The sequence below is a fragment of the Arvicanthis niloticus genome, chromosome 12, assembly GCF_011762505.2.
Source record: "Arvicanthis niloticus isolate mArvNil1 chromosome 12, mArvNil1.pat.X, whole genome shotgun sequence".
Lineage (NCBI taxonomy): Eukaryota > Metazoa > Chordata > Mammalia > Rodentia > Muridae > Arvicanthis > Arvicanthis niloticus.
In genome coordinates, this window is record NC_047669.1 from 56,781,232 (window position 1) to 56,796,461 (window position 15,230).

At 35.4% G+C, this 15,230-nt stretch overlaps 1 protein-coding gene across 17 annotated transcripts in view; it reads right to left on the reverse strand.

The window, feature by feature from the left end:
• The window catches only part of Robo2 (roundabout guidance receptor 2), a 1,463,572-nt gene that overhangs the window by 63,254 nt on the left and 1,385,088 nt on the right, over positions 1-15,230 (reverse strand). For all 17 annotated transcript variants that reach the window (XM_076943086.1, XM_076943085.1, XM_076943080.1 and 14 more), the window contains 4 exons: positions 11,906-12,027; positions 6,948-7,179; positions 3,696-3,820; positions 2,187-2,358 (listed from right to left, as the gene is read on the reverse strand). In XM_076943086.1, the coding sequence (XP_076799201.1) occupies positions 2,187-2,358; positions 3,696-3,820; positions 6,948-7,179; positions 11,906-12,027 (651 nt within the window). The remainder of the gene's footprint in view (positions 1-2,186; positions 2,359-3,695; positions 3,821-6,947; positions 7,180-11,905; positions 12,028-15,230) is intronic.

The window sequence follows — 15,230 nt, forward strand, 5'->3', positions numbered from 1 at the left end:
GTCTCATTAAAAATCCTGATTGAGATATTAAAAGATGAATGAGATGCAAGAATGAAAAGAATCACCAATCAGTATCCTTCATGAACACAAATTCACAATTCTTTACAACAATTAAATTTAAACATTTAATTTAATTTAATTTAATACACAATTCTTTAAACTAGATTTAGCAACAGACACGAGGAGTATAATAACGAGCAGGTAGAATTCATTCTCAGGAATACAAATATGATTTGCCCCTGTAAGCTATTTAATGAAATTTAGCATGCCAATGACAACAAAAGTGGGGAAAGAAATTTTAAAATGAAGTTCACATATAACATAAAAACTAGAAGAGTAGTCTTCAAACCATCTGACACAGTGTAAATCACATATCAAGAACTCATGAAATATATCAGCAAAGTATATTAAAGATCACACACTGAAAACTACAAAATACAGTGGTAAATATGACTTCTGCAATGAAAGCATGTATTATGCTCCTGGGAAGCACTCACTGCTACATCTACTCAATTTGACAAATACATTCAGTGCATTTTTGATTGCAATTCCCTGACGCCTTTGTAGAAACTGGCAATCTGATTGGAAAAGTATGTAGAAAGTGAAAAGGCCTATCCTGGCCACAGAAAAACTTTATAGAAGAAAATGATGGCATTTCCACATTACCCAATTTTAAAGAGCATTTACTAGAGCAATGTAAACAGTGTGGGTTGGCATAAATACAAATGCTATGAGCCCTGAAAGGGATTCACGTACATTTACTTCATTAAGGGATTGGTCAAAAGTTTCTGTCCATTCCATTTAATAAATTTATAGAATATGTAAGCCTTTCAACGTCATGCAATTACCTGAAGATCAATTATCATCCTAGCTATAAAAGCTAATTATAAAGCTTCCAGAATAAAATTAAAGGGTCCTGTGTAGAGATATAACACTATTTCTCTGACAACAATATATACAAAAGATAAAATTGCTAAATTGCACTTCATTAAAATTCAACACGTATCAAAAGACACTATTAAAATAAATAGAGAACTCATTAACTAGAAAAAATTCTCTCTCTCTCTCTCTCTCTCTCTCTCTCTCTCTCTTTCTCCTTCTGTGTGTGTGTCTCTCTCTGTCTCTGAATGTATGTGTGTGTGTATGTGTGTGATTGAAATGACCAAGAACTTCATCGAATATTCAAAAGAAGAAGTTAGCATAGGTAAAGTTGTTACACATCATTAGCATGGAATTAATTTGAAGCTAAAATCATAGAAATGCACACTTTACATCCACTGGAATGCCTCCTGTTATAAAATCACAATACCAAATTTCAGTGATAATGCAGAAAAACTAAAAGTCCTTTTTCTGGCTTCTGGGAATTTCAAATTTTACAATTTTCAAATTGTTTAGAAATTTTAAGAAACATTAGCAATATGTAATCCTATTATCTGTTAAAGCTACATCCGAGGATTTCTTCCAAGGAATAAAGATATGTGTTCTTACAAAGGCTCACACAAGAATGCACATTTTGTAAACAAAAATTTAGATTAAAAAATAGAGCATATTCATAAGAATCAACACAATTCAGTAAACATGTATTAAAACTGAAAAGTACATGAAAGAATCTCAGAACATTGCTTGAGTTAAAGGATAGGCACAGATTGTCATGTTCTAGATAAACTCATTCATACTCTTATTAAGAACAGATAAATATCACCTTGCATGATGGGGAAAGGTTTCATTCAACAGCTTGAATAGAAATAGCATAAAGTTTTTCTTTCATATGTATATTTGCATTACCAAGTTTTTTGGCAGCTTCTCATTTTGACATATAGTGGAGTAGAGGAATTATACAGCTTTCAATCCAAATACACTCTCCAGTAATTGCCTTGTTTTTCTATATTTCCATTGAACCAGAATTACTAGTGGATCTATTAAATACAAGTAACCTTTTTAGCAAATCTTTAATAATAAAACTCTATGGTGGTAGCTATAGGATTATAGGACACATTGTATGCAAACATTTGTTTGTGTGAATTATGTGTATGGACTCATGCCAATTAATCTACTTGCCTATATAGCTGACAAACAACTCTCACAAATACCTACCTGACTGTGATCAAGATGAATACTCAGAACCACTGTCTGTCTTATTGTCCAGGGATAGATGCAAAGTTCAGCCTCTATGAATCGATACTCACCAATAATTATTGGCTGTGGTTCACTTTTTACTCCAACCCCTGCACCTGTACTAGCTGCCACTTCCACCCGGTACTGAATTCCAGGGAACAAACCACCTATTACTACAGATCGAATGGCTGCATCCACCGTTTTATTGATATGGAATCGAGTTTCATTTCCCAGACACCAAATCTGTACGAAGGAGAAAGCAAAAAGAGACAGCTTGAAATTTTCTTTCTGAGAATTTGGCTAATATAATCAAATACATGTTTGTTCACAGTGACTAATCTATTGTATAGTCTTATAAAGGAGTTTGTAAGTGACTCATAGCCATCCTATGCACATTATGTATATTTAGGTATGTTTGAAGGAATAACAATATGACAAGCTGAAACTGTCACATTCTTGTATATCACCACTCTCATGTGAGTTTACACTGAACAAATCAGAAGGCACAGTGACTCCTTTTGACACATCAGGATAACAATGGGTGATTTCAAATTTGACATTTGTATAGATAAAATCTCCTAGATTTCTCTGCTGGATTTATCAAAATTTCTTTTATACATAATCCAATATAAATTTGGTGATTGTGCATTTTGATGTTAATGAAAGGTAGGTACACATTACTATCACATTGTAAGACTTTAACATTAATTTTCTTATGTTACCATAAGGATATATATCCTCTTTAAGCATGTTTGCCAAAAATATGATGGAGAGCTTAAGGAACAATATTTAATTAGCCTTTAGGAATAAAATTCAACATGCACTGTTTTGGATAAAATTATTCAGCCTATATTTCCACATCAGCAATGAATTTCTGAAGTGAGATGGGATCTGTAGTTAATGGTACTGGCTCTACCTATCATGTTGTTTTCCAAATTCTGGAGATATATAAAAACATATAAAAATATCAAAAAACTATTGGATTGATTTTTTTCAAAGTTTAATATGTAACGACATCTTGATTTAGCAAAATCGCATTATAAAAAGGTCGGCACAGTTTGCATCTTAAACATCAACGGTAATAATGAAACAATAGGGATTATTTTTCTTTTACATGAATCATTTCATAAGTGCAAAAAATGAGACAATTATTTTTTGCTGTCCTACTAAGATCTTGTTTCAATGGCCGTACTTTTTTTTTCCAAGGGAAAACACAATGCAAGTTGACCTGGCAGTCCTGTTCACTCCCAACCCAGTTTTACATTCCTGACACTCAATTATGTCTCTTTGATATTACAGGCAAACTTGGGTTTAGTAAGATCTTTACTTCTTCGAGTCACTCCTTCTATCATTCCCAATCCTATTATACTAGAACCTACTCCACTCTCAATTCTCCAAATGAGTTGTATGTCTCTGACCTTGATATTGGCTTCTCATTCCCTATGCCTTCTTGCTCTCGCCTGTAATACAACCAAAGCTGACACTTCGCTTTTAAGGCCTTAGGAACAGGTTGTGCTGCAATGGTCCTAAGATCTCTTGAGAAAGCTTCCTATAGGCATCCCTTTGTTGGTATGGCTTACCTTATATTCCTGAATAATTCCATTCTGATGGTCAGCTGGTGGAGGATCCCAGGAAACACTAATGCTTGTGCTGTTGTGGCTTCCAACTGTCAGCACAGTGACAGACTGGGGAGGGGCACTTGGGGCTGCAGAGAAAAGAGATAGATTGTAAACAGTAATTTCTGGTATGCACGTGCTTACAGAACAGGAAAATAAAGGCAAGACTTTTAAGATTCTGTTTTCCAATTGTTCAGCATATGCTCATAGCTTTTAACAAGCGACAACTTGTTTAAAAACAATCTTTAAGTTCAGTGCATATTTTAACATGGATGCAGTGAGCAGGAGTATTACATACTCAATAACAAACTAAACAGATTGCATTCTTGGCTGTTCTTTTGTGTGGGTCAGTGTGTTGCTAGTTTTAAATCTTTGTGATGACTTTAGGAGGTGGAAAACATACCCATCTCAGTTTTGACTATAAATACTGTAATATACTTACTGAGGTCAAACAAGAAGTCAGAAATTAAGCCCAGAATGTTGGAATCTAGAAGTTATTTGTTTTATCTTTAAAATTTTCTAACAACTGCATTTCTAGACGAATATATAAAAATACTTGAATCAAAAATATTCTCAGATGATTTACCTCAAAATGTAAAAAAGAATTGTATCTAGAGCCTGGCTCTTTTTGTATTGTTTGAGATAATGTTTACTAAGTAAATCAGAAATAAAATTATAAATCTCACTAAAAAAATAATACAATGCTTTTCTTTCTATACTGAGAAAAATAATTGACTATTAAAAACTGGCTTATAATTTAAGATTTAAAACATGTTTTATGTGGCTGGGTAAGGGACTTTGCTAATAAAATGGAAACAGGCTCATGTTGGTCAGATGTGAAAGGGGGATTTTTTTGATTTCCAACAGCCATTCTCTTTCTTTATAGTTTCTCCTATAACTAATTACAACCATGCTGAGAAATGTAGAGTGAGGAGCAGTTTTTGAATTTAGATTGCAAGGTGCCCCTTTTAGGGATTCCCAGAGCTAGGAAACACTAACTAATTTTACAGAACTCAGCCATTGTCAGTGAACCTCTAACTAAATATTAGAAATATTGGAACATTGAAATACCACTAAAAATTTGTTTAGAGAGTTAAAACAAAGAATTGTGGATCACTAAATGCTTTCTTTAAAAAAAAATCAATGTCTTAATAACTTTACAATTTACACTCCTTACAAATATCCTCAAATACATTTCAAAGCTGGCTAAGGAGATGTCCCATGTTTGGTAAATTAATCACAGTATATTTCATTGATATGACAGTTGGACTGAGATATAAGACAAAGAGCGACAGCTGCTAATGCAATTTGCTCCTTCCTGTCCCTTTACATGACAGTGCCTCTCCAAAAAGCAGCACTGACATAAATCTGACCACTTGTCTACCAGCTTTGCAGTTATTAAGTAGTAGACTGCAATGAAAGCTAACACTTGGTAGTCAGGCTTCCCTTCTCCTTGTTGGCTAAGCAGGAGAACTCCGAGCCTGCTCCCTGACAGGTCAATTATTCCAGTACTCAGTTTCTTTCTCCAGATCTGAAAGAACGTGAATCACTGTTCATTGCTCTCAGACTCAGTCCAGCTGAGTCCATTTGTTACATTTATCAGGCCACAGAAATGTGGACCAAATACAGAAAAATGTCTGTTCCACAAAAAAGTCTACTGCAGCAAAAATGGTTTTTGGAACAAAGCTTAAAATTGTCTTAACTTATAATTATTCACCTGGTGGAACAAATTTGCAGTGTAGGTGAAGTTTAATAGAGCATAGAGATTATTGGAAATGTTAGTACTTTTTGTTTTTATATATCTTAAAAGTAGTATGTTTTCAAATGTATTCACTTCTGTCTACATTGGTGTATCTCACTGCAAATCAACATAAAGTTAATATTTTTATTGTGCATGGACATCAGCATGTTGGTATTTGTAGCTTGTTCACAAAAGCTGTTTCTTGTGTCATTTCACACAAAATGTTTTTAGGGTCAAAACTCTTATAGGAAGTGTAAACATGGGCAGTACAGTTGCGTTCTTGCTGTTTTTACTCTGAGGGCAACATGCATTGAAAGCCTCTCATTTACTAAAAGTAAAAAGCCTGGCTAAAATGTCACTATGAGTTGACATCATAGTATCTATGGTAAATCTGTTCCAAATATGGGGCAGAGAAATGGAAGTCTTCTAGGAAGATGGCTACAGCAAGTGCTGAAAAGGCTTGCAAAGAAGAGATGTTGGCTTACACTAACTTTGCCTAGAAGAAAATAGAGTGAGACTTGCCAGGCTTCACTATAGCCCCAAACAGTGGTCACCATAAGACTGTTTTGTGAATGTCTTACACAATGTCTTCTGAAGCCAAATGAGTGAGGTCCTCATAAAAACATAGGAGTATATCATGATCAGATTCAAACGTCCTAAAGCTGAAGGTGTGGGACCAAGTTTTAAGAAAAGATTAACATTATTTTTTCTTTTGTTTTTCATTTTGGTCTTTTTGTGAGATATATGCTCTAACCACCCACCCACCCACACCCACACACACACACAAACACACACACACACTCACACACACACACACACACACATTCACACACACCCTCACACATTCTCACACACACACATACCTCACACATATTCACACTGCCACATGCTCACACACATTCATACACACACTCATATACACACGCACTCTCTCATACACACACTCATATACACACACTCACACACTCTCATACACACACACTCACACATCGTCACCCTCACACAGACACACATACTCTCACACACACTCACACACTCAGACACACACACTCACACATCCTCACACTCACACAGACACTCACACATACTCACTCTCTCACACACACACACTCAGACACACACACACTCACACATCCTCACACTCACACAGACACTCACACATACTATCACACACTCACACACTCAGACACACACACTCACACACTCAGACACACACACACACACTCACATGCTCTCACACTCTCATACACACTCATTCACACACACAATCAAATACAAGTAGACACACACACACACACAAACACACACGTTCCCACCATTTTACTTCATTTTTTTCCTGACAGTATTAGAAGAAAATTACACTCCCGGATTCACTCATATATGATCCTTTTATGGTCGTTCTATTAATATAAGCAAGAAGTAAAAGCGAAGCAGACTTAAATACATGTTTCTTTTAACTGAAGACCATTACTGACCCTCCTCAGTAGTACGAACTGTTTTCGATTCACTGTCCATTCCTTGGAACTCATTAAAATACGGCCTGACTTTAATTTCATAAGTCACTCCCTTTTTCAGATTCACAAGGACAGCACTCCTCTCAGTCGGGACTTTGGCGTCTAGATTCTGCCACACAGTTGAGGCTTGTATCCCAGAAGTCTGACGGTACATCACTCTGTAGCCCTGAATAAACTGGGGTTGTCGGTCCACCTGCAAAACGGCATAGTATAGTTCAAAGAAACAAGGAAGACATTGCTGAGAACATTGCCCCTTTCTGACCTCCTCATGGCCATCTTAGTGACAACAAGGTCTTCTCATTCATCTCCTTGCTTCTAATAACGTTCTTCTTGCAATTGCATGTGCAAATTGTTATTTTAAAATCTTTCAAAACGATGAGTAGGCCAATTACGTCCTCGTCTCAAAATACCTCACAATGTCTAAACTGGAATTCTGTTTTGTGTTTGTTTTCTGTTCTCCTGCATTGAGCAATTCCTATGTTCCTGGTAATATATGGAATATGCCATTTGGTTACATCAATTCATTACTATCTTCTCACTCAGAAGCTTTTGCTGTTTTTCTTACAGATAGGTGCCAAGAACTTTGTTGAATACTGCAACTGTGATGTACTGGGACTTAGAAGTCTAGAGGAGGAAGGAAGTTAGATTAGAATACAGACAATCTCCCTGAAGTCACAACTTCTGTGATCTGAATGAAGTAGGAATGCTTACTGCCCTGTGTCTGACTAAGCCATAGGCAGGACCACAGCTGCGAAGCCCCGTCATGTTTTAAAGAGTGTGAAAGTCCTTAGCTCTCAACAACGTTCAATTCAAAGCACATCATTTTAACAAGTTCTCCCCTCTAATATCACCATTCTGTATGTTTTGACAATTTCCACGGCTTTCCCTATGTTACATAGTAGCGATTACTTTTAACTAGAAGTCTGAGCTTTTGAGTTTGAGAGATGATTAAGATGTTCTTTTCACTTTTTGATGCCTGGGAGACAGCTCAGTTGGAAAGCTGCTACCCTTGAAAACTTAAAAACCAGACTGCAAGTGTAGAACCTACATTGAAACAACAACAAAAGCCTAGTTGTGAGGATAGGTACCTGCACGGAGGAGGAGGAGGTGAGACCATGGCCTACTGGCCAGCCAGCACAGCGTCTTTAGCAAAGCTCACTGAAAGATGCTGAGTAGTCCTGAGAATAGTGCCAGGACAAACATGTGCTGGCCGTCCTCCTCACTCTCTTTAAAACCCCATTGCCTTTATCTACATTTTGTTTGTTTGTTTTGTTTGTTTTTTTAAAGACATATTTTTCAAAATGTTATTAGTTCTTTGAAAGCTTCATACAATGTGTTTTGATGATATTAGCTGCTCCCCCAAAACTTTCTAGATTCCCATTGCTTCCCTTCTCATCCAACACTATGTATGAACTTTTTGTAAAAAAATTATCCTTCTAAAAAACATGTTTGTACTGCCCAAATATTCCTGGATATCTGGTCTTTTACTGGAGATTGGTAAACTTATCAATGGCTACATCCACTCATTTTAATAACCCTTTCTTTTTCAGCTGCTAGAAATTACCAAGAACTCCACAGTTTGGGGTAGGATTGTGTGCCCAGTTCTGCCGCTAAGCTGATATTTGTTTTGACTTGGGCTTGCACAGGGTTTGAAGAATCTGTCTCTACTGCTGCTCTTTTTAAGAGATTTTATGGTTGCTTCTGTTACAGAAAGAAGTGGCTTTAGGTTTTAGCGTTAATCACAAAAAGAACGTCAAATCATTTTACTGGTTTGCTTTGCTTTGTCAATGCATGATATGAACATGAGCTCCCATAGCTGCTTCTCCAATCAATATCCCATACTATAGCTCAGTAGCCAAATGCTGAGATGCTTGAAGCCAGACATTTCACTGTCAAAGTGTAAAATTTAGTGAAAAATAAATGAAATGACCTCATTTCAATGCAGTTGTGGAAAAATAAATAAAGAAAATGAGTTTTTAACTAGGGCTTAAAGAATTCAATTATCTGCATGCTATAAACAAAAGGCTTTTCTTTTATAAAGTAACCTGTAATCTTACTTGTTCGGTTGTAGTATTGCATCTTTTTGAGAGAAAGCTTCCAATTGATGAATAATAGATTGCATTAGTATTTTCATGAAGAAATGAAAAAAAAAAAAGCCTGCAAAACTTCAATTAAAATGAATAGAACAAAGGAATGTTTTTCTCCTCTATAGAATCCCCCTGCTAGAAGCATTCTTGAATATGCATGTGTGTCTTACAAGCAAATCTTGTAGGTCGATAGATAAGTCTCAAAAAAAATAGAAATTTCTTTTCCAGTTGACAGATTTTAACCCACAAAGATTCTCAAGAATTAGAGGCATACATTATGAGGCTGTATCAATAAAAATTAAGCTCTAACAAGGAGGTTCATGTACAATCTTAGAATGCTCAGTCATGCCACCAATTTGTGATTGTAACAAACTGATGTGATTTTTGAAAAGCAGAATTTGCTCTGACATACAATTAGGCAACCAAAGAACAAAAACTAAATTCATGAGAAACAAAGAGAATGGCATTTCATCAAAACTGGCAGAGTTAAAAAAAAAAATCCTTGCCACATATGTTAAAACAACATTAAACTTACATTTTATAAACTTGTCTGAGTTCCCTTTAAGTGAATTTATATACCAAAAGAAAGGCATAACTCACAATAATAGCTTGTTAATACTGAAAGAGGCAAGCTGTGTTTTTAAGAAGAACATTAAGCAGCTGTTTGGAGATGAAGGGAGTCTGTAAATCAGGGCAAATTGGTTTTATCCATGTTTGGATTTCATTAATTAAGTGTTTTAGGTACTTTATGAAGCTAATGTTTACTACACAGCATTGCTTGCTCACTCCAGTGAGCACTGCCATCAACCAGTGGATAGTAATGGTCTACTTAATAACAAGAGTTTAACTTAATTTTGTGCAGTTGGGAGGCACTGCTTAGGGGGAGGAAATGTTATTACAGGTGAAAGCAAAGAGGAATTTGCTGAAATTTGACCTTAAAGCCTGAAGAACACTGAACAAGGAGAGGCTCTACACCTCCCCAGGCTAGCTCATCCTGACAACTTATGTCTCCCAAGTTATGTCTCATGTTGGTTACTAATTTTATTAGTAATCAGATTAGAAGATGGTTGTTCTTTTAGTATTTACTCTAATCAATGAATAGTCACAGATTATTGGGGGTTTAAATGTCTAGGTAAAATATATAGCAGCCATGATACTTGTGGGGATGAACATTTAAGGCATTTAAAAAAGCATTCACAGGGCATTTTTTTTTTTAAGACATACTAAAAAAGAAGGGATAGGGAGCTTTCAAATCAATGTTTTCATTGAACTATAAAAAATTGTGTTCACTGCCTACAGCTTCATTTCTAAAAATACACGAGAATAAAAGCCTCTACCTAAATAGGAAATCCAAAGTTTACCTTGGTGAGCCAGTTGCTAAATGCCATATATTTGTATTAGTGGGGTTCTAAAATTGGTTTTGATAAAGTACTCTTGGCCCTAAGCAAGGGTCTCTAAGTGTTTCTGCTCCTGAACCACAACACCACCACCGTAAAATCATAATTTTTCTTTTTCATTTTTTTACATAACTTTTTTTTTACTGGATATTTTATTTATTTACATTTCAGATGTCATCCTCTTTCCCCATTTCCCCTCCCTAGAATCCCCCATCCCATCCCATCCCCCCTCCTCCTTTATGCTTTTTATACCATTTTAATTACATGTAGGTGTTAAGGTCAGTTCTAGGTTGAGGGACTAGCAATACAATAGATGCAAATAGTCAAGGAACAAGCAAGGCAATAAACACAAATAGTCAAAGAACAAGCAAAGCAACAAACAAAAATTTTTGAACACTTCCATGATCACTGTTTCTACGGATTTATCAAGATGATCAAAATATCTGAACTAACTTTCTTTTCCTAGCTACTTCCAAAACAGTGACTACAGGTACATACAGTTAAATATATCTTAACTACTAATTAAAAAATGAAAATTGGCATCATAACAATGAATCACGGGAATGATTACAACCTAAAACATCGAAAATCTTAAGTACTGATGAATAGGAGAGAAATTGGAAAATATTTGGAAATTGGAAAATATAGTCAGCATACTAATGACTATACTCACTAGAATAGATGAACATTTAAAAAGCATTTAGCAAATTCAATAAAATATTACTTGTCAAGTTGGTAAAAATTCTTGGGAATATACCAAAGATAAAGGAAAATGTCCACGGTAGAAATTATCTACACATAATTGTGGAAATATTATGCCCTCCACATAGAAAAGGTAGACTAGTAGATTTTATATGTGTACATTGCAAGAGATTATATATTGATACTTACTGTAACATGAATGCGACTCAGAATCATTTTTCTGGATGCGTGAAGCCAGATACAAAAATGATTGCTGTGATTCCCTACACTGCAACACTCCAGCTGATGAATCTACAGCAACATGACATTTATTGGGTGATGTGGGATGAAGGTGGGTTCAGGAGAGAATGGTTGGTTATGAATGGGCACAGGGTTTCATTCTGGGATGACTTTATCATTCTACATTTTGACTTTGGTGATCATCTCAGAACACTCATCATGTTAAAAGTATTCACTTGAATGCTGTAACTTTAGCATGTTATATGTAGCTCAGTAAATCTTTTAGAAGTCAGGACAGGAAGGTTGTACTTCTATTATAAGTTACTTTTTACTTATTACTCTTCATACAGTTTTACCTATTGAGAATTTTACTCTGTTTTTATCAATTACCTTGAATTGAAATGATAAGTGTTTTAAATTTAGCTTAAGGTTTATTTGCCTTTTTTTGCCTACAAAAAATCCAAACAGATTTTATTGCTATACGTGAAGCCTAAGATAATCTATGAAAACTTACCGTCCATGTGACTTGAACAGTTGTAGGTGTTAGGACAACTGGATTATGGAGACGAACAATGACATCTCCTAATTCCTTCTGCACTTGTCTGTGGTCCACTCCTTGTGCTGGTGGGCTGATATCTGTAGTTAGAGAATAAAAACAGTCCTAATTTCAAAATTCATTAGTTACTTCCAGTGCATTTGATATAATTCAATGTAGAACTAATTGCCAGAGAGATTAAGATATGTAATGATATAAAACAACTTGGCATATAAATATAAATACATTATGTATATAAAAATAAGTGTATAGGTGTATGTTTATTCCATGATGGTTTGGCACAATATGTTATATTTATCTTCATCAAAGTTTCTATTCAAGATTTTTGTAATTCTTCATCCCCACATAGAAGGGGATCATTATATTCTGAGTTAGACTAGAGACTGTTCCCTACTTCTTGTCTAGAAAGATTGTTTCTGTTATATTCCTGTCAAACAGCCCCTTTCCTTGTCCTTGGCCCATGTCAGCTTCTTGCCAAGCAGCCCCAAAGGCTCTCCAACTGTCCCCCATTTTTTATTTTGTTAACAAGACTGAGCCTGTTTTAGGTCACTCTGACAAGAATGCCTTCATTACCCATCATGGAATATGCATTATCAAAGGCAATGCACTTATGTCTTAGGTTGGTAAGGCTCTGTGCAGAATCTTACTTGTCCTTGGCTTGTCAGCCTGTTAATTTACTAACTTTGTCTGGGGGTCCATTTTCAGGTTTAAGCCATGTACTTTGGCTGCCAACATGTTGATGTTGTTAAAGATAAGCTTTAACACAATGGGCAGGAATAAAAGTATTCCCAGGACAAGAAGGCCTAGCCTGATCAAGCTATATATGCCATTCCTGAGGTTTGTTCAAAATGGAAGTACTGAGCTCAAGCAATAGATAATTTTATCAGGATTATCTGCAGCATCAAAGGTCAACAGAGCAGCATTCATTAAATTCATAATGTCATTATGCAAAGTTAACACACCCAGAGAGGTGTTAGGATTATGCAAAATATCCTATAGGTGTCTTTAAACTTTTTTCTAATTATAATGACAATCATTGTGTATTTCAAAAGTAACACTACTCCAATAATATTTGTCATGACACTTGGGATGGCTCCTAACTCTTGAACCCTGAACCTCCTTCAGATAATTTGAATGGGTTATAGAGCATCATTTGTTGTTCCAGATACCTATATAAATTGTTTGTATACTCAATACATTAGTAACATTTTTTGCTAGATGGTTAACAAAAATAGTTGTCTTAACTTCTTGTGTCAATGCTATTGCAGAGATAGTGGTGCTAACAATTAATGGAATTAAAGCTGTTATACAAGCAATAATCAAGCCTGTTACCCTCTTGCTTTTGCTTAAAGCCTAACTCACTTTTTCCAGCACTTTCAAGCTTTTTTTTCAGAGAATCAAGGTTTTGTAATACAAGGAAGTAGGCTTCAAGCAGGAATCTGATATTAGACTAGAACAAAGAAATAATTTCAGACAGGATTTTAAATTTTAGACTAGAACAAGGAAATAGGCTTCAGACGTGAAAATGACCTTGGGCTAGGACAGGGAAGTAGGCTCAGATATTTTGGTCATCCTAATAAGCCTTTAGAAACAGTGATCAAGGGAGTGTTCACATAACTGGGTTTAATGCCTTGCTTTTTCTTTGAGTATTTGTGTTTATTGTCTTGCTTGTTCCTTGACTATTTGCATCTATTGTATTGCTAGACCCTCAACCTAGAACTGACCTTAATACATGCATGTAATCAAAATGATATGAAAGCATAAAGGAAGAGGGGGTATAGAATAGGGGGTTCTAGGGAGGGGAAATGGGGAAAGGGGATGGCATCTCTACTGTAAATAAATAAAATATCCAGAAAAAAGATAAAAAAAGAGAAAGATTGCTTCTATATGAGCACTGAAGTATTTTCCAAGTTCTAAGCTAAGAACTATCACTAACTTAAATTGAAAACTTAAAGACTTAAAGGGCTTTTTTTTTTTTTTTTTTTTGTAACAATGCTACACATATGCTATTAGAGCTTTTTAACCAATACATTTCCATATCAAGGTAAAGTTTCATCAAAACTGTGATTTAAAGAAAGATGTCCAGTTCTAAATATGTTTTTATTAATGTCTTCTGTTCTTTCTTCAGTTTGTAATGCAACATTCTTACAGAAGTGAGAGGTATGTATCTTAGCTGTAGCTTGACTGTGCTAACTTTAACCAGGATGTATGTAAATAATTCGAAATCACATAATGTTATTTTCTTTCATTTCTACTTTTTTCATTCTTGACGTCAACAACAAAGTAAAATGTGAATTGATTTATGGTTCTTTATCTGAATACTATCAACCTTTGCTGATGTACATATGCCCTAATGTGATATTTACCTACAAGTATTTAGGAGGTTTAATGAAATAAATGATTTTCAAAGTAAGTGGTTATTAAAGGAATTGAAAACTCAGACCTCTGAGAGGAGAAGAAGAAGGAGAGGAGAAGCTAGGTGATGAGAGAGAGAAAGAGAGAGAAAGGGTGGGTTACATGGAGGCAGATATTTATGTGTCTCCACCAGTCAAAGATAGTTGATATATCTATGTTGGGTATTGGGTTACACTTCTGATTGAGCATTACCAAACTTATAAAGCCTTTGATTAACATTTTTTTAAAAATGTATAAAAGCAAAATGGAAAAGGGGGCATGTGATAGGGGTTTTCTAGGGAGGGGAAATGGGGAAAGGGGGTGGCATCTGAAATGTAAATAAAATATCCAATAAAAAAAAAAGAAAAAAAAAAAAACCTCAGACCTCAAAGGCCAATGTGTCCTTTGAAACAGAGTGCTTTGTAGATTGCCAAACCACTGAATGTGGGACAACATCACAAATAAATCTGACATTCATATACAACACGTGAATTCTCTTATGAAGTATCTGTTAACAAGAATTTAGGTCTTCAGATATGTGAAGTTTCTCATTTGGAATAAGATCGGTCTTTGTCTCTGTCTCGATCTCTGTCTCTCTGTCTCTCTAACTCTCTCCATATCTCTCTATTACATACACATATACTCACACAAACACACAATTCATTAATCCATTAATCTTTGTTGACCTTTCCACTGAGAGTTATATTCTGAGTCAAGATTTCATGACTGGCACAATTACTCGGGATCATGAAGGTATACAAGACTGCATCACACAGGAGGTCCTCCCAACCTTGCTCTTTCTCTTCCTCGATCTGCAGCTGTACCCACAACATTGACTGCTATCCCCACAGGTATAGCTAATATACTGTCTAAAATTTCTTGACTTAAA